The sequence below is a fragment of the Gopherus flavomarginatus genome, chromosome 16 (assembly GCF_025201925.1).
Source record: "Gopherus flavomarginatus isolate rGopFla2 chromosome 16, rGopFla2.mat.asm, whole genome shotgun sequence".
In the NCBI taxonomy this organism is placed as follows: domain Eukaryota; kingdom Metazoa; phylum Chordata; order Testudines; family Testudinidae; genus Gopherus; species Gopherus flavomarginatus.
The window spans coordinates 7,580,023-7,599,428 of record NC_066632.1 but is presented as its reverse complement, the minus strand read 5'-3'; the positions used below and the strand labels follow the sequence as shown (position 1 = coordinate 7,599,428).

The 19,406-nt window shown below is 53.2% G+C and overlaps 1 protein-coding gene across 5 annotated transcripts in view; it reads right to left on the bottom strand.

Annotated features, from left to right (window-relative positions):
• Positions 1–2,602: 2,602 nt before the first annotated feature.
• Positions 2,603–19,406, bottom strand: part of LOC127035393 (cAMP-dependent protein kinase catalytic subunit alpha) — a 47,316-nt gene continuing 30,512 nt past the window's right edge. For 4 of the 5 annotated variants that reach the window (XM_050925220.1, XM_050925219.1, XM_050925218.1 and 1 more), the window contains exons 2-10: positions 13,160–13,221; positions 11,547–11,675; positions 11,270–11,368; positions 7,277–7,359; positions 6,498–6,624; positions 6,158–6,253; positions 5,917–6,039; positions 4,643–4,807; positions 2,603–3,924 (exon numbers count right to left, since the gene is read on the bottom strand). In XM_050925220.1, the coding sequence (XP_050781177.1) occupies positions 3,799–3,924; positions 4,643–4,807; positions 5,917–6,039; positions 6,158–6,253; positions 6,498–6,624; positions 7,277–7,359; positions 11,270–11,368; positions 11,547–11,675; positions 13,160–13,221 (1,010 nt within the window). In that variant the 3' untranslated portion in view covers positions 2,603–3,798. Of the gene's footprint in view, positions 3,925–4,642; positions 4,808–5,916; positions 6,040–6,157; positions 6,254–6,497; positions 6,625–7,276; positions 7,360–11,269; positions 11,369–11,546; positions 11,676–13,159; positions 13,222–18,349; positions 18,373–19,406 lie in introns of those variants that run through there. The other variant, XM_050925222.1, reaches the window with a different exon arrangement.

Below are 19,406 nucleotides of genomic sequence, written 5' to 3'. Positions count from 1 at the left end.
TTTCCACCTGAGGAAATTAACTGGAAGAGCTACAGTAGCACATAGTGACTCCAGTCAAACTTCCCCATGCAGACAAGCCCAGATTGCTTTTTAATCAACTCGCATGGTTTGGTGACTGGTACTTTAAGAAAAGAAAATCCCCTCACACAAATAGCGTCAGCCCTGTGCCCAAAGCACAAAGGTTGCTACGAGTAAAAATATGAAGGTTACATTAAAAAATTGCAGCGAAGCTCCTTTGTACAGGCTGTGGCGGCAGAAGGCTGCAGGAGGCGGAGCTGGGTGGGAGTTTTATCACCAGAAAATGGGGATTTATAGACAACAAAACCTCTCAAGGACAGATTGGTTTCAGTTAAGGTTTCTCAGGTCAAAAGGGGACACCCCTGCCCCCCCAGTAACCCAGTGGTTTGGGCACTCACCTCTGCTGTGGAAGACCCAGGTTCAAGGTCCTGCTCTGACTCACTCCAATGTAGAATGGGAACAAATTTGAAACCCTCCAATTCTTTCACAAAACACAATCGGTTTCCAGCCTGATCACACTTGGAACCCCCTTGTGCAAGGGGCTGTACAGAAGGGCTCATCACTTACAGTACTGCTTTTCATTCATAGGGACTTAGCTGGCGTCTCATTACCTGATCCCCTTTGGAAGCAGATTCACACCCATGGAAGGAGTTTCCCTGCAATAAGGAAGGGGCGCACATATCCACATTTAGATGGAAGTATTCTGCTACTGGCAATCCCCCTGCTGCTAGCGCACTGCATTCCTGCACACCGGGGGCGGCCTGGCTGTTCACCTCTCCTGCCCCGGCCTCATAAGTAGCTAGATTATCGATTCAGATAGGACCACTGTGAGCACCTCATCTGACCTGCGTAACACAGGCCACAGGACTTCCCTAAATTAACTCCTGTTGGAATTGGAGCAAATCGTTTAGAAAAACCTCCCACCTCAATTTAAACAGCGTCAGTGATGAAGAATCCACCATGATGCTTGGTGAATTGTTTCAATGGCTAATTACACCCTAGTTAAAAACCTGCCCTTTTTTCCCAGTCTGAATGTTTCTAGTTTCAGCTTCCAGCCACTGGCTCTCCTTAGACCCTTGTCTGCTAGCGGGACTAGCTCATTATTCCCCAAGGTACTTCGAGACAGGGATCACGGCATCCCTTAACCTTCGCTTTAAGAAGCTCCTTGCACCTCAACATAAGGCAGGTTCCTCCCCCCATTGAATCATTCTCATGGCAACTCTCTGCTCCTCTCCAATTTTTCACCTTCCTTCTCAAACTGTGGACACCAGACCTGGCCCTGGCATTCCAGCAGCTGTCGCCCCCCGCCCACCAGCCACAGGGATAAAATAACCTCTCCACTGCTGCTCGGGATGCCCGTTTATCCATCGACTACACGCCACCTCCCCATTTCAGCGGCGACACTCGTCCCTTTGGGTTTTCAACTCCAGGCGAGTTCAGGTACCGTTTATGGCAGTCGCCAACCCCCCCAAGCCACATCCCTGAACTCCTTGGGCCTCCGGGGAGAGGAACAGCTCCTGGCTCATCACAGCAACGACAACTGGCCCCTAGAGCTGAACAGCCCAAATGCCAGTCTGATTTTTTTTTAAACAAAACTTTATTGGTAATTGTTTGAAATATGTTTACAACAAAGCACACTGTTAAATAGGAAGTGAGGGTGGTGGTGGGGGGGTTGTTTTGTTTTTTCCAGTGAAACAAGTGTTGTCGGAGGACACAGACGTGTTTCCCAGGGCGGGGTGGGTGATATCCTCACCCTCTAGATGGGACTCTCAGGCTTCTTTGTGGAAAAGGGGGATTTGGGGGGGGAGGCCTAGCCACAGGGCTCCCCCTCTCTGCTCCAGACAGCGCTCATGTATTTATAATATATATAATTTATCTATGAAACCAAAAGAAGCTCACACCTCCACCCCCGAGAGAAACAAGAAATTCAACCGGCTGGTGAATACACAGGAGTGGGGAACAGGCTGCGGGTGTTAGAACAGGAGCACCACAGGGATGCACTGCATTGGGGCAGGGAGGATGTGTTACGAATCAGACAGGAGGAAGAGTAAATGAAAAGAACAAGCCCCCCCCACGCACCTTCCCCCCTTCAATAAAGCAGGATCATAGCTAGGTATCAGCCCCCCCCCCCCACTGATCTCTCATTGGAGGGGCTAATCATGGCTTAACACCTCTCCAACCTCACCCCAGATCTAATGGGGTCACTCCCTGGGGGGGGGGGCAGTTAGGAGTGTGGGGAGGGGGGGAGATCAGGGCCTAATTCGGATCCTGTGTTCCTACCCACCCTCCCCCTCTTTCTGGTTTCTCCTCCTGCCTTGTTATCTTAAAATGTAAATCGAGAGCATAAAATCAGAGGTGCAGAATGGAGCCCCAGGAGGACTGTGGGTAAGGGGAACCCTTCCCCCCCCCCCACCAGAAAATCCTTTAAGGCTATTTCTGCAGGGCACCATTTGGCCTACGGGAGGAGGGAGGGAGAATAGTGTATCAGCCTCCACTGACCTGGGGGAAAATAACCAAGTGCCCCAGAACCAGAGGACAGGCCAAAGAGGTGGGGGTGGGGGGTTGCTCACATTCACAGTCTAGATTCAAAAGGCAGCATTTTATTTCCAAAGGGAGCTAAAAATACAGAACCCACCGGGCAGATTCCCTCTCCCAGCACCTCCATTCCAGCCTGTAACCGACCCCCAGATCTCCCCCGCCGGTGTAAGATACCCCCAAACCAGACACCTCGCAGAGAACCGTGGGGGTGGGGAAGTACTGTCAGTTTCTACCTGAAAAAAACAGTTCTTTTTTTCCTTGCTAAAACCTGGACACATTCAAAGCTTGGAGAGTTAAAATTCCTGGCACCGTGGAGGAGGGGAAGGGAGGTTTCTCTGGGGATGGCAGGGACTGATGTAGGGAAAGTTAGCTCAGCCCAGCCCCACGCCTGGATCTTTAAAACCTCTTACCACTCCCCCTCCGCGTTCCCTAACAGAAAATAAACTTTATTTTACTTATTTATTTTTAATTTAAAAAAAAAAGGGAGCCCCACCCCCAAGTTTATAAAATGAGACAAGATTTCCCTCCTCCTTCCTCTTTCCAGAATGGTGGGCGGGGGGTTGGGATTTTGTCTCCCCGGGGGGGGGAGGGGGGAGCGGGGAGGGATTCAAAGCTATTCTGGATGCCAGGATATTGATCTGCCATGTCGGTGGCTGTTGGGGCATCTTTGCTCCATACCCTGCTCCCAGAAGCCTTTGCAAATAGCCATGAAGATCTGGGGGGAATTTGATGGCAAAATACGCCCCCCGCCCCCTCCTTCAAAAACTAAAAGCCACCAATAAAGCCGGCCAGGATGGTGGGGGTGCAGCATGTGTGGACTGAGAGGCAGTGTGGGGGTAACCGGATCAGTGTGTGTCGGGGGGGAAGTAACCAGTGGGAGCTGAGTGTGTGTAAATGTGGGGAAATCTGTTTAAACCCCAGGTGAGGAGGGGGATGAAGAGAGCTGCTGGGGTGGGCTGCAGGCTTGTGACGGCCGGGGGGGAAGCATGTGCAAGTGGGGGGAATAGGGATGCGTATGGGAGAATTTAGACTCCTGCCCTTCTCTACTATTGTTTACTTAGTACAGGTTTAGAATAAGGGGTCTCCCGTTCCCCCCCTCTCAAAGCAGATCCAGGCAAATCCCTACCCCCTGCCACAAAAATAAAAACACACAGGCAAGGAACTCTGGTCTTTCTGCTGATCAAATCCAACCCCGCCCCCACCTGCTCTGCACGTGCCCTCCCGGTGGGGGGGCCGCTGGCCCTAGAACTCAGCAAACTCCTTGGCGCACTTCTCAGTGATCGAGACCCGGATCTCCTCTTCCTCGTAGTCGTCGAAGTTACTCGTGTCGCCAGGGCCTTTGCACTTTGGTATAAAGGGAGCTTCCACCTGCAAAGGGAGGGGAGGTCAGGGATCAACATTTGTATACCCCCCTCACTCCCGGGTCACCTAGGGGTGCACGATCAGGCCCCAATGCTGTAACAAAGCAGGCAAGGATGAGATCCCCCACCCCCCCATCCAGCCAGAAACCATCACACTTTGCAATCATGGAAGGGGGAGCCCATGACCCTGCTTAGGAGCCCAGAATCAGGGCCCCCAGTACTCCTAAGGGATACAGGATCGGGCCCCTCAGCAACCAGGTGAGGGATGCAGGATCAGTGCCTCCTCAAGCCCCCGTTTATCTACCCAGAACTCCCTCCTCTCACTTTGCAATCAGGGAAGGGCAGGGGGTCATGAGCCCCTTGGATCCCCCACTTGCATCACCAGGACCTTCAGCACAGCCCTCTCCCACCTGAGCTAGAGGAATAACGCCATCAGCTGGCAGCAGCAGTAGCAGGCTGTTATCCTCAGGGGCTGGGGACAGGACCATGCTTTTGCCACCATGTTACAAACAGGTGACTGGGGGCTCCCTACTTTAAACCAATGCTGGGTGAGCCTATCTCCCCATAGTGGTTGGACCCAGCTACAACACCCTGCTACAGAGTCCTGTAATCAATGCGCTCTAGAGGCCTGGGCACTGATGATCCCAGGTTCAATTTCTGCTGACGGAGGCTACACGCATGTGGAAATTACCCAGGCTCTCCTCTGCCCGCCGCCGCCCTCCTACCTTCCTCTGGTAGACGGCGATCCAGTCGGTGGTAGCAAACCACTTGTGGTTCTTAATGTCGTTGACCCCGTTCTTGAGGTTGCCAAAGCGTTTGGTGAGGTCCACCTGCAGCAGGTTCCGGAGCAGGTCCTTCAGGTCTGAGCTGAAGTGAGACGGGAACCGGACCTGGGGTGTGGAGGAGAGAGAGAGCTCTGGCTTTTACCTGCCCTGCCCTCGTGGCTAGATTCATAGGTACACCTAATACTGTACAGGCCCTAGCACAGAGGCATCCTGGGCTACGCCTGGCTGCTGAGGCACTATTGTAATACATCTAGTAATGTATAGCCCCTAGCACAGGGGGTCCGAGGCTACGCCTGGGGCGCCTAGGCACTACCATAATACATCTACTATGTACATCACCTAGCACAATGGGGTCCTGATCCATGACTGGGGCTTCTGGCACTATCGTAATACACCTAATAATAAATAACAAGCCCTTTAAAAACACTCCAGGACAATGAGTGGATGAGAAGTGGGGGCGCTGCTAAGGACTGACACAGGAATTGAAATGGTTAATTTGCAGCTGCCCCTCAGCTCTTATTGAGCATTTTTCCTCCACAGATCTCAAAGCAGGGCTGCCGCATCACTAGCCTCATTTTACATAACGGGAAACTGAGGCACAGGGAGACATGATTTACCCCAGGTCACTCAGCAGGTAGGAGAACCGGGAACAGAACCCAGGCCTGTTGAGTTCCCCACTAGGTTTAAAGCTGACCGTGTCCAACATGAGTGCTTGGAGATCCTTGGCGAAAAGGCATTGGGGTGGGCAGAGGAATACTATGGGCTCTTGGTTACTATGGCAATGAGTGCTCTACCAGTGCCTGGAGATGACTGATGTGTTTAAGGAATGTTTAATCTTGCAACGTAGGAGGGTTGTTGAGGGTTTTGCAACTCACAACAGTGTCTAAGAAAACTGTTCCAGGAGTCCGCATGAGATGGGAAATAGGGTTACATGGTGAGGGAGGGTCCATGTGTGGGGGACACAATGGGGGCGATGTTCATGCATTGGAGAACAGGGGTACGTAGCAAGGGAGGGTCTATATGTTGGGGTGCAGGGGGAATGGGGTACATGACAGGGAGGATGCCCACGTGTTTGGAATTGGGAGGGCATGAGCATGTCAGGGACACAGCATGTAAGCATCACTCTGATAAGTCGCTGAGACTTGGCACCCCCTTTCAGCTGGGGAACCCCCCAAAAACTATCACACAAGCGTCCCCTCCCCCAGCCCATATACCTTGCCAGAAACAATCTTCTCGTAGATCTGAATGGGCTGGTCTGCAAAGAACGGGGGGTAACCAGCTGCCATCTCGTAGATGAGGACGCCCAGGGCCCACCAGTCCACAGCCTTGTTATAACCCTGCCCGTGGAAAACAGGCCCCAAGGTTACACACCGAATATTTGAGGGGTGGGGGGAACCACCTGGTGGCCAGGGATCAGCTAGAGATCAGGCAGCGGACAGGCCCTTCCCAGCTCACCTTGCTGAGGATGATCTCGGGGGCCAGGTATTCCGGGGTCCCACACAGAGTCCAAGTTCGGCCTTTCACCCGCTTGGCAAAACCAAAATCTGTTACCTGGAGCCAAAACACAGAGAAGGGAGAAGCTGGATCAGCCTGGAGGCTGTGACAGCAGGAGGGGAAGTGGGGGAGCAAATGATGGATGTATTCTGGCTGTGTTACATTTCTGGGGGTGTCTTGGCTTTGGGAAGGGGATGGCAGCAGAGAGAGATTTGGGAAGGGAGGAGATCACTGCAGGGAGCCAGGAGCCAGCGCTGGGATGGGGAAGGGAAGGAGTGTGGGGGAGGGGCGGCAGCCTCACCTCTATGTATCCCTGCTGGTCTATCAAGAGATTCTCTGGCTTCAGGTCTCGGTAGATGAGATCCAGCGAGTGCAGATACTCAAAGGTCAGGACGATCTGAGCAGCGTAGAACCGGGCGTGAGGTTCACTGCAATGAGGTGGGAGGAGAACATGGGCATCCTGGGCCAGATCTGCCCTCTCTCAACCAGCCCAGCACCCTCGGCCCCCTGACGCCCCCACCTTCACCTTCCTTATAGATTCCTGACTCCATCCAGCCTGGCAACCCAGGGCAAGTCCCTCCCAGACCAGCATCTCCCCCTTAGCCCTAACACACACACCCATGGACCCCAGCTCCAACCAGCCTGGCCCCATCTAGCCCTGGCATCCCTGGCCACTGACTGTGGCTAGTGCTGGCAGAAGACCTCAGCAGCCCTCCCCATGGGGAATCCCTTCCTGACCAGCCCAGCTGGGGATCAGGTCACGCCCTGCAGCATGAGGATCAAAGCCAGCGTCGCTGCAGATGCTGCTAATGCATAAAAGGTCTAGTTCTTTACCGAACTAAATCACAAGTTTACAGCTGTGAAAACTGTGGCACAGAGTGATTCTCCCCCCTTCCCACAAGGAGTGAATGGCAGAGGCAGGAATAGGACGCAGGAGTCCTGACTCCCAGTCCCTCTGCTCTAAGGGCTAGATCCAACTGTCCTGCCTGAGCCAGGGATACATCCCAGGAGTCTAACCATCACCCAGCTCTAACCATTAGGAACACTGGCCCCAACATTGGCTCCTGTGGCAATGCTCACCTGAACCTCCCGATCCGCCGTAGGTGAGAGAACATCTCCCCGCCCGGGATGTATTCCATCACCATGTACAGATTGGAGTTATCCTAGAAGCAAATGCAGCAGCAACGGAGTGCAAGGGGGCCCCCTGTCAGAGCCTGCAACACAAGAATGAAACTGCTCCCCACACCCCTGCTTCGTTATTAGCCCCTCCCTTTCAGGGCGTGAACACATCTCCAGCGAGCCTCATCCACTGGTCTGGCTTCTACACAGCACACAATGCAGCGCACTCGCTATCTGGGAGATAACAGCCTACTACTGCTGCCAGCTGCTGCTGTTACTCCTTTAGCTCAAGGGCCAGAGGGGCTGCGCTGTGCTGCCCAAGGTCCCAGGCACACACCTGCAACAGTGGGAGTTGCTGCACAGACATGCCTGGGGAACGGACTAACTAATGAGAGGGCACGAGCTTTATTTGCTTGGAGTATTTAATGCTAGAGACCTAGAAGATCCAACATCTCCCCACATCTCTGGTCTAGGGGCAGGGACGGGCAGGCCCAAGAGGGATTTCCCAGCTGCGATGTCTATGATCAAAGGGGAAACCCAACCTGCCGCCAGGTCGGACACCCCAAAGGAGCAGAAGCAGGAAGTGAAACGTCTCAAAAGCAGAGTGTGAAATTGACCAGGCTGGCTTCATCCTCCCTCGCAGCTGCAAAGTCAAAGAGCAGCCTCCAAACTAATTGTGCTGAACCCAACTAAGCCATTCCGCTAGGGAGACCCTACCCAGCTCAGTGGTGAGAACATGAGCACTAAGCACCCACGCACATGCCAGCGGAGACCACTGGCCCTGCCCTCAAGCCCAGGGTCAATTTCCAGCTAGCCCTGGAGAGAGGGTCCAGGCGGAGCAAGGGCTGAGCTCCCCATGCTGTATGGTCGGAGGCCTCTTTCTGCAGCCAGATTAGGAGAGCAGGAGCCAAGAAGCAGAACGTCACATCCGCACATTCCATCTAAATGATATCAGAACAGGGTAATACCGGGCTGGTAAGAAGGCTTCTGCCCTAATAGTGCCCAGCATCACCCGGCACAGAAACAGATCTTAGGATGCTCTAAGGAATCACTTAGCAGCAGTGTGGGTGTGAAATCTCTACTTCTTGATTGTTTTCCTTTGCTGGTCCCCACTTCTCGATTGTTTATCTGTCTGGGTCTTTGATTGTTTCCGTTACATAACTAATTCTGCCAGGTGCACATCAACACAGGTCATGGTGTACGACGGGGTGTACGACTGTTTCACACTCTGCTCCGATTGGTCAGGGAATTATTTTGTAACACGTCTGTACAATGATTGGCTCAGGTAGAGCTAAGCTGGACTCAAGTTTCACTACATAAACTGGGGTTCAAAAGGAAGTTCTCGGGAACCAGCTCCAGGGCACAACCCAGCGACAGCACTGCCAGACCCCAGCACCCTGCCAATGACTCCAGCTTCTGCACGGTGTCCCAGGACGACCGGATCCTGATCCTGACTGGCCAGCAGGGAAAGTTCGTCTGTCTCATTGGCAGTGATGGGCATTGTGTGAGCAGCGTGTGTATTCTGTTCTGGTAACTGTGATGAAGTGGGGGGGTTTCTTGGTTTTTTCAATGGTTTGCATGCAGAGGGGGTGGGACACAGTCTCCCTCAGTGTTACTGGTTTAACGAGGTGAGGGGAGAGGGAGTTTGTTGTTACAGAGGACTGGGGATGGAACTTGGGACCCCAGCCAATGGCCTGGAAAGTGGATACCCGAGCGACTGGTGACCTGGGCCTCACAGCTCGGGGGTCACAGCTGGTTCTGGCCAGTGGGAGGACAATGGGCTGGGAAGAGAGGACTCTGGTGACCTGAACAGGTGGTTCCAGCCAGAGGCCAGAAGAGAGGAGAGGGGGCCCAGGCGACCCTGTTTACCTGGAGAGAAGACAATGGACAGAGGCGAGGCTTGGGGGAAGTGATATTGGATGTCCAGCTGGGAAGCAGGGGGGCTTCTGGGCTGGAGAGAGAGAGCAGGCAGAGCCCACCTGGATGCAGGCAAGACTTGGATGTGCTGTGCTGAGGGAGCCCAGGCCTGAGGGCCATGAGAGTTTCCTAGGCTGTGTTCAGACACTCAATAAACCGTCCTGTTTTACGCTGGCTGAGAGTCACTCTGGTCTAGAGAACAGGGTTGCATTATTCCCTCTGGGAGTGGTGGCCCTGCGGTTCAGAGCGAGTGGACTCCCTGAGGGGGCCCACGGTGAGAGACAGGTGTGCTAAGGCTCAGAGAGGTGTGGTTCCAGGAGCTGAAGGGGCTTAACCCCCCGAGAGAAAGTAGACCCCTGAGAAGGGCTGTCTCACTGAAGGGGGTTCCTCCCAGGGACTGCATGGGGCCAGGAGTGGGCACGACCTGTGAGTCCGTGACAGTAACTGTTAAGAAACAAAGGTTAAGGTATTTCTGTGTGAGTCTCTCTCACTAGGAAAAGACCCTGTAAACCCGCAGAGTGTGAGGTGACGCCCTGAGTCCACGAAGGGTGAGGCTAGGTGCCTAAATTAAGCCCTCGTCCAGACTAACCCGCGGCATCGGCGGGTTAAAATCGATTGCTCGGGGATCGATATATCGCGTCTAGTCTGGACGCGGTGTATCGATCCCCGAGCGCGCTTACATCGATTCCGGAACTCCATCAATCCGAACGGAGTTCCGGAATCGACACGGAGAGCCGCGGACATCGATGCAGCGCCGTCCAGACTGGTGAGTACCTCGATTTTAGAAATTCGACTTCAGCTACGTTATTCACGTAGCTGAAGTTGCGTATCTAAAATCGATTTTAATTTCTAGTCTGGACGTGGCCATAGAGGGTTACGCCTTAAGCCCCAGGAGCAGGGTAAAGGTGGGTGCCCTAGAGCGTAAGGGGAATGAAGCCTGAACCCTGCTGTCTCTCAGGGGATGAAGGGAGCTCAGGCCATCCTTGGTCTCCCTGCTCAGGCAGTTCTGGTCTGCGTGACATGGGCCTTCCTGACCCTCTACCAACTAAACAGGCCCCAGCTCCTTAGTGGTACCTTGATGGGGCCCAGTCAGCACATACCAGGCCAGACTCCTAGCTCAGTGGGGTAAATACAGACCAGTCGCACTGATTTCAACAAAGTTCTCCCACATTTACACCCGTGGATTCAGAGATTTATTTTACGCTGTGGTAGGAGAATTGATTGGCTCAGTGAGCCAGCCTGTGTAACAGCAGCCGCTGGCCCCACTGCTACTGTGTCACCCGAGAGCTACACGGCCCGGAGCAGGGGTGACATTTCCATTGCGATTTATCCCACAGCCTCCTCTGAGCTGACAACTCTTTGTCACTACAACCCACTAACCTCAGGCTGACAGAAGAGGAGACAGGTCTCCCTTCAGAGCCAGCCCCTCTTTAATCAGGCCAGCCACAGGGGATGCTGTGGAGCTCAAAGGCACAACTATCTTTGCTCTCCCCTCTACACACAGGGTGTAGTTCACAGGCCACAAAATCCAGGTTCAGAGAAGAGGGTCCAAGCCCCATTCCTGGGGCCTGACTTTTAGATTTCACAGAAACTCCGATCAGGAGAAAATGATCCCATGTGGTGGTTTCAAAGTCTCCACAAAGTCAATTGTGCGTGAAGTTAGGACTTCCTCTGAGACTCCCCTGCAAGCCAGGCCTCATGCCCTAGGGTCAGTGCAAGGGAGCTGAAAACTGAAACTGACTAGGAACAAAAGCAAAACTGACCGGGGGGGAGAACCACTGTTCAAAACCTGGAGTCAAAAGCAGAACAGAAGAGACTGAAAAAGGGGAATGTTCCAAACAGATTTTTCTTAGCTCCAAACCTGATCACAGATGTCACACCAGGAATGTTTGCTCTCGGCATATAAGAGACGCAGACTGTGCCCTTCCACCCCTTCAGCACAGCTTTAGTTTTAAACAGGAAAGAAAATTGAGGGGATTGTGGGAGTCAGGGGAGAGACATAGCCCAGGGCCGAGCTGGCAAGCGAAGGACACCTACCTTGAAAGAATACTCTAGTTTGACGAGGAATGGAAAGTTGACGGCTTGGAGGATCCGTTTCTCGTTGAGGGTGTGCTCAATTTGTTTGAGCTTCACTACCTGGGAGAGAAAAGGAAATAGCAACATCAGATCTTCCTCGGCTGGCGCAGCACCCCTTGCGCCTCCTGCACACTCCCCTCTCCTGCATCCCCACGCAGGATTCAGCTCAAATCCCTCCCCCGCATTGGGGATTCAACGGCCCCAGGCCAGATCTCCATGGCAGCCCCCAGCATCTCACCTTCTGTTTATCCAGGATCTTCATGGCATAGTGATTCCCGGTCTCCTTGTGTTTCACCAGCATCACCCTCCCAAATGAGCCCGTGCCCAGGGTCTTGATTCGCTCAAACTGATCCAAACTGGCCGTGTTCTGGAAGGGGAAAAACAAATCTGATGGAAGAACAGACTGGTCCTGGGGGCATCAGGAAGGAACCTGCCCGGGACAGTAGAATTTGCACTGCATGACTGGAGGAGTCTTTAATGACCATGAAGGGGTCAGAGCTTCAGTTTTTATAGCTCACCAGAAAGGCAGCCCCTCCAGGGTCAGCACTGACTGTGATGGGCGAGCGCCCCCTACTGAGCCCCCCACTCCCTGCAGCGCAGCACAGCACCCCCTAGCACCGCACTGGGGTTCTTCTTGAGAAAACTGATATGACAAATTGGCCCTGTCAATACTGGTTCTCCACTTGGGAGGTACTCCCTTCTCTTCATGTGTCATTATAGAATGCCTGCATCTGTAACTTTCACTCCATGCGTCTGAAGAAGTGAGGTTTTTTTTTAACCCACAAAGCTTATGCCCAAATAAATCTGTCAGTCTTTAAGGTGGCACCGGACTCCTTGTGTTTATGGATACCGACTAACACGGCTACCCCCCCCCCCACCCCCGATAATTGATAGGAAGAAGTATTTCACATTTCACCACCAGAGGGCACCAAAGGACCATTACCTTTAGAATGAGACACAGACAAGGGATTCCCTGCTCCTTGGGCAGAACCAAACTCCAGTTCGACAGGTGACCCGCCCAGCTCCATTCAGTGGGGGCTGGTGGGTTAGAGGCAGGGGAGGGGCTAGGCATCAGGACTGCTGGGTTCTAGCCCTTGGTCGGTGAGGAGAGGGAGTGAAGTGTAGTGGTCAGAAAGCAGGAGACTAGGAGTCAAAAGATCGCTTCCTAGTTCCGCCACCAACTTCCTATATCCTTGACCAAGTCCCTTTCCCTTCTAGGCCTCAGTTTCCCCATCTGTGCCATGGCGTTAATGACACAGGGTGTGCAGGAGGCCTAGCAAAGTGACAGTGCTGCGGAGGGACCAGCAGCTCTGCCTCAGGAATTACCCAGAACCATCCCAGAGGGGATTTCCAGTGGGGACAGACCAAGGGCTGACCCCAAAAGCTTTTCTGGCACCTACAAACTAAGGCACTGCACCCAAGCACAGGGCAGCAAATGGAGGCCCTTTGACCACGGTCCCTGTTAGCACAACCCCCTGGGAATCAATCTGGGGCTGGGCTGGACGACCACGCTGGAGCCTTGGGAGGAGGATGGGGGAGGGGGAGACAGGCTGGATCAGGAGGAGTCGCACATGGTTAGTGTTCCCCTCCCCCAGCAGAGAGGAGTTGAACCTCCATTGTTCTTGGCCCTCCAGTTATCAGAGGGCAGATGGGAGGGGGGAGAAGAGCACTCAGTCCCGCCCCCCAGGAACAAAAATAACTCCAGACCCTCAGCGGAGGCTGTTTGGGAAGGGGGCTCACTGATGGGGAAAGAGATCCAGGGGGTGGTTGTAGAGTAATCGGCCTGGGGCTGCAGAGGCCTTGATTGTGGGGTGGAGGTGCGGGGGGAGATCTGGGATGGGGACACAGTACCTGGGAGGGGTTCTCCCATTTCTTCAGGAAGTCTTCTTTGGCTTTGGCTAGGAACTCCTTCACTGTAAGGGGAACAGAAAGGGAGCAGCATGAGGAGCCAGGCAGGGTGGGGCACCCAGGCTGGTGGACAGAGCTCCGCTTTCAGCCCCTCCCCAGTGAAGAGGCATGCAGTCACACAAGGGGGCGGGGATTGTAAGCGTATCAACAGGTTGCCGGTGAATGATTGGCCACAAACGGTGGCTCAGCTGGGGATTGGCTAGAGAGAGGTCCACGCAGCAGCGCTCCCGCCACACCCGCACCCCCGGGCCTGCCCCTGGACTCACCGAACAGCCCCTTCAGGGAGGACTGATGCAGCTCCCAGTGCCTACCAAAGGGGGGGCACTTGTGCCTCTACCCTCCCGCTGAACATGCCACTCAGGGGTGCCTGTTCCACGACCTTTGACACACAACCTGCACCCCACAAGGAGACACTCATACAACCCTCCAGTCAAATGACGTTAAGAGACGTGGATCACGTCGCCCTAATGGGAGGATACTGGATCTACTACTGCTGCCAGCAAAGCGGGTGAAGGGGGAGGAGATTCCCCTTAGCTCAAAGGGCAGAGGCCTGTGTGTAGCCTTCTCTCAACCATGCAGGCAGCCCACACCAATGACACCAACAGCCCACAAGGGGGTGACACACACACACACACACACACACACACACACACACACTGCAGAAAGCTGCAAACCCCATTTGGGCTTTGCCCACAAAGGGGTTAAAACAACCAGCTGCAGCCTCCACAGCAGCAGTCTGGGAACTGCTCTCTGGCACCCAACCAGGGGATCCTTCCTTTGCTAGCTGGGCTCCCTGTCCTTGCTGCCAGATCCCAGAACCATGGGAGGGGGGACAGGGACTGGAGCAATCTGCAGCATCTGGAGGGATATTTGGTACCAAGAGCCCCTTGTATCTTTGCTGCCTCCCGCTGCTCCCAACAGGGACAAGTCCCGCAGCTCCTAATAGCGCAAGAGATGCCCACGGGATTTGAATGGCTGCAGCAGCGATGCCAAGCACAGAGCAGCAGCAGGAGCTGGCTTTGAACCCAGAGCTCACCCCACCTCCACCATCACAGGCAAGTCTCCCCCACACCAGAGTTGTATAAAGTTAATTGCCTCCCGGGGATCACTGGTGCTCATATGCCAGGAAGGGGACAAGCTAAAAGCCTAGATCCAGATCTGGGTGCTGCAGTTCTTGGGGTCACGGACACACAACCCAGGGGTCAGCTCCCTGCCACCCCACTCTCACCACTACAACCCAGTCCCTTCCCAGGAGCCCTAGCTCCCAGCCCCCCACTTGAATCACTAAATAGCAACACTTCTGTGGAAACCCAGCACCACCACGCTCCAGTCCTGTCCCTGCCCGAAGGAAAGGGCTGATAAATAGGCCAGGCGAGGGCCGAAATGCACCAGAGAAGCAGCACAACATCCTACAGATGGGACTGATTCACTGCTGGAGGGAAGGAGACCAAGATTATGGGGATTCCCTTGATCCCATAGGATAGGGCAGGACAGCCCTGAAGGGACCAGCTATTTGCTGGCTAACTACTCCGGCCGATACCGCCTTCACCCTCTCGTCCCACACCCCATTTCCTGTGGAGCCACACAGAAGGGGGCTGAATTCACATCTGCTTCCCCCAAGTCGTGCGCAGGAGCCGCGGCTCAGTCTGTCTGACCTACTTTCACTTGGTCTCCCCTTCTCTCTGGATTATTTATAGAAACAGGCTTGGCTCACCAGCCACTGTCTCCCGCCATCGATCTCAGCCCCGGGTGGGGTGAAGGGGGATCCTTGCATGGACACAGGACAGATAAGACAATTTCCTGCACTGTCCTGGCCAGACCTTACAGAATTAAGTTTAAGTAGCTTAGGAGTTCATTGCATTACAAAGGCAGGTGGTTATGTTTTATTGTGGGACTGTATGTGATGTTTACAACGGAAACCCAGGGAACGGTTATGGGCTTTGAGGGACCATCTGAAACTATGGGGCCTTTTAATATTAAGTACGTTTCCTAGAAAATCTCTAGGGGGAGGCATGTGCAAATGTAACACCTCTGGTTATGCAAAACCTCAGCTACTGGAAGCTGCTCCCCAAGGAGAAACCCACTGCCTGTGAGTTACCTGGCTGGAAGCGGGATGATCTTTGGAAAGCTTATTAGCAGGCGCGTTGGTTCTTTGCTGGGTTTTAAGAGGGTTTCCCTGCAATGCTTTTACCTTAAGACTCCATGTGCTTGCTAACAGCTGTGCGGTACCTTATACCCGCGGGAGACTGGGCTGTTTGTAGCCTCTGAGGACGGAGGGCAAAGCAGGCCGGCTGAGGGGGTCTGACTTGCTGGGGAACTCACAGTATAGGCAGGGAGCTGTGCAGCCTGGAAATCCCCCGGGCAGGGAGGAGAGAGACGCAGGTCTCCGCCCAAGAGAGGTGATGACTGGGAGCCAGAAGCCTAAGTGGCTTCCCTGGCTGGGCCATGGGGGGCAAATACAGGCACAGTTGCCCTGACCTTTTGACACCCCTCCCCCACTGTTCTTCCCTGGCAGCATCCACCCAGCTCAGTGCCTTGGGAGGGGAGATCAGCCATTCTGCCTTTTTCTGGACGTTAAGGAAGACTTATGAGGCTCTGCTAATCAATCACATGAACTGGGGGCAGCCCCAGACAGCGATGGAGAAATCTTCTCTGTACCACCAGCCTCTAATTCACTTGGCCCAACACCAATAATTTGTTCCCTTTCAGGGCCTGTCTCATTTTAGAGTCTCGTTCTTTCTCTTCAAGGCCTTGGGCCCAGGAGCCCTAGAGCCGAAAGCTCTGGGATGGGGATTGTGGCTGACAGCCCCACTCCTCCAGTCCCATGGCACTTTCTACCCCCCAGGTGAAGCTCGTCTGTGAGGGAGCTGACAGAGATTCTTTGGGGGCCCGTCCAAGACGGTGGAACTGCCTGCCACAGGATCTAAGGATCATCTTGAACTTCCCCACCTCCTGCTCCCAGTGCTATGTGCCCTCCTCTGACCAGCCTTCTCCACTATAAACACAGCACAGCACAGGCCTATAAAAACAGACCCTACCAAAACCAACACCTCCTCTGCAGACACAGCTCTCCCCCCACCACGGTGAGAGACTGAACCGCAGGGGACAGATGGGAGTCACCTTGCTTATGGCATGGACTGAAAAGTGCCCAAACACTGTGAAAGTGAGGGCAGGTAGGAACGTGCACAGTGTCTCTGCACTGGTTAGTTTCACTCCTTCGCCAGCAGGGGTAAGACATCATCCTGCAGGTTCTCAGCACTGTGGCAGGACGAAGGCTTAACTGAGGTTCCAATCCCGCAGTTGAGGTATGGACAGACCCTGGCACTAAGCCCCATTGATTTCTAGCGGATCCCCCCATATAATCAATTGCAAGCTCTGGGAGTTCCATTGTAAGCTCTTTGGGGCAGACACTGGCTCAGTTCAGGTCTGTACAGAACCCAGGCACAAGGAGTCCTCGGCTGCAACCAATATCTCTGGGGGTTACTGTAATTAAAAGGCCATTCAATGAGCAGCCAATTCAAATTTGGCCTCCAAAAATGTAAGTTTGGTTAAGCCCCCCAATGCCTTCTAAAGACAAATCTTGAAATAGTCCCATTATTTTTAAAGTAAATCCCTCTTGAAACAGACGAAGGGTCCCCCAACCCTCTTGCAGCTCAGAGAACCCTAAAGTGAAACCGACTATAAGCAGGAGTGACACTGATACCTCTGAGATTTCCTTTGCTCAGCAGACAGACCTACCTATCTCAGGGTTTTATATGGATGCCCAGCTCCCTAGTACCCGAGCACCTTCTATGCAAAAGCAATAGCGGGAACAGGGTAACATTTTCCACAGGGCTGATAGGCTTTAGGCGCCTGCATGCCATTGACAGTAACTTGTAAACAGTGAATGGAAAACTGGATTTTTACAATCTTCTCATTCTAATAACCCTGAGGTTTTGCAGCCGTTCCCTTCCACCTCAGTGGCCTTTCAGTTGAGAGAGCCCCTTTAAAGACCCATGAACGCATTTCTATTCATGTCAGTTTTGTCAGATAGCATGAATCTGGCATATGAAACTAATTGACCAGGTCTAATTACACAATAGACTAACACACTGACCTGCGCCAGGATAAACACCAGAGGATAGCTGGCTAATGGAGATGTTTTCATACCTCTAATCTTTTGTACCACCTTTCAAAGAACTGAGCAAAACCTTAACCTCCTTAATCCTTCCAGGAGGCAGGTACTATTCCCTTTTTTATGGGCAGGGAAACTGAGGCAGGGAGCCATGACCTTGCCCACTGTTGCACAGGAAGTGGAAGAATTGAGAAGAGCACCAAGAGTCCTGACTCTCAGCCTCCACCCCCTCTAACCACTAGACCCCATTCCTCTCTTAGAGCTGGGAACAGAACCCAGGAGTTCTGATTCTCAATCCCCTGCTCTAACCACTACATCCCACTCTCCATCCCAGAGCCAGGAATCCCAACTCCCAACCCTTACTCTGATCACTACACTGCACTCTTGCTTATCACAATGTCCAGTTCTCTTGTATCCAGTGCAGCAGCACAAGGTATTATTCGAATATCTGGGACAGGGATCAATCCTGGTGCATGAGAAGGTCGGACCACTTAGGACCGTAGATCTGGTTAACAAAGCCATTCTCTGCGGAAGGGAAATCAGCGCCTGATTCAAAGCCCAGCACCAGTGCTCTAGGGACCTGTATTAGCAGAGATCAGAGTGATCTGGAAGAGAGCTGAGTCTCCTAATCAGAGGGCAGACTGCTCTTAAAGAGACATGGCAAGTTTTAGACCAAACTTTTGTGATTACAGAAACCTAATGCAAGCCAGCTTCTGGGTAGCAGTTTCCAACCTCACGCTTCACCTTAGAGCCTCTGCCTTTCAAACCAAGTTCAAGTTCTCGATCCCCATCTTCAAGGCACTCCATGGCCTGCACCAAGAGGGATCTAAACGAGCGTATGACTTTGGCAGAAAGATAATGGCTGATAACTCTACTTTCTTGGTACAATGGCACCTACCACCACAGTGAAGTTCATCTGTGCAGGAGACAGTTTCCTCAGGGTCTGGTTGTAGACTGTGGAACTACCTGCCACATGAACCAGGGACCATCCCAAATCCAGACGCCTTTCTTTGACCTACCAGAACCTCTAAAACAACAAGACACTCCACTTCTCCCTCCAAGAAGAAGATGAGAGAACAAGGCACGTGACAGATGTGCAGTCACATTGCTTAATGCACAACTGGAAGGCCTTCAGATACTGGGGTGATAAGAGCAGAATAAGAACCTAGAGAGAAGAGAATAGTCTTGTTTCCAAAATCCCGTTGCAGGATCAGGGCCAGGTCCGTATGAAAAACAATTGTGTTGCACGAAGGCCGGGGTCACAAAACGTAACACCATTTCCGCCCTATTTGGGGGAGGGGGGCTAGGTTGACAAAACTTTAACCCCCCTGCTCCTAAAACCAGCGTTGGGACCACAGCCTTGCAAACAAACACAGGAGAAATCAGAAACAAAGTGGAATCGACCAATCTAATTTCACCACGTCCCAGAGGCACAAAGGGCATTAATCATGAAGACCAGATTAGAGGTTTACAGGGACCGGTCAGCTTGGAACGCAGCCAGAATTTAAAGACAGGCTCGTTCCTCCTCCCATTTGGAGTGTAACTGACAGGCGGTCAGGGCTCCTGAAGGAAAAGCTTCCCCAGCAGCCAATACTAAATGCTTTAAAAATGGTCACTAAAAGGATCATTTCATCCGCCACCAAAATGCAGCCATCTCTGGGGTGAACCAGGGCAGCTGTTTAAGGACATTGTACAACAGCAAAGAGAGATCCTGAAGCTACAGGCGAAAACTCAGGGAGGGAGAATGGCACCGGGGTTAAAACCCACACAGATCCCGGCCCTGCGTGCCCCACAGCCCAGCCACGATTGTCCGATAGGAACAAACGTGCTCACAGCTCCTCCAGGAGCCTGTTCCACTCCCCTCCTTCCTCCCTCTCAGCCCAGCACCAGCACCTGCCATCAGTGATTTAGATTTTAAGCCCTTTGAGGCCTGTTCCCCCAGGCCACTAGATGCAGGTTAGCAACCTGCCTCAGCCCCACTAGCTTTCTGCATTGGACGCCATTGCTGGCCATGGGAGGGTTTCCACTGGGATGACGCCTGACCAGGATAGGGGGAGGGGTGGGGCAAGCTGCAAG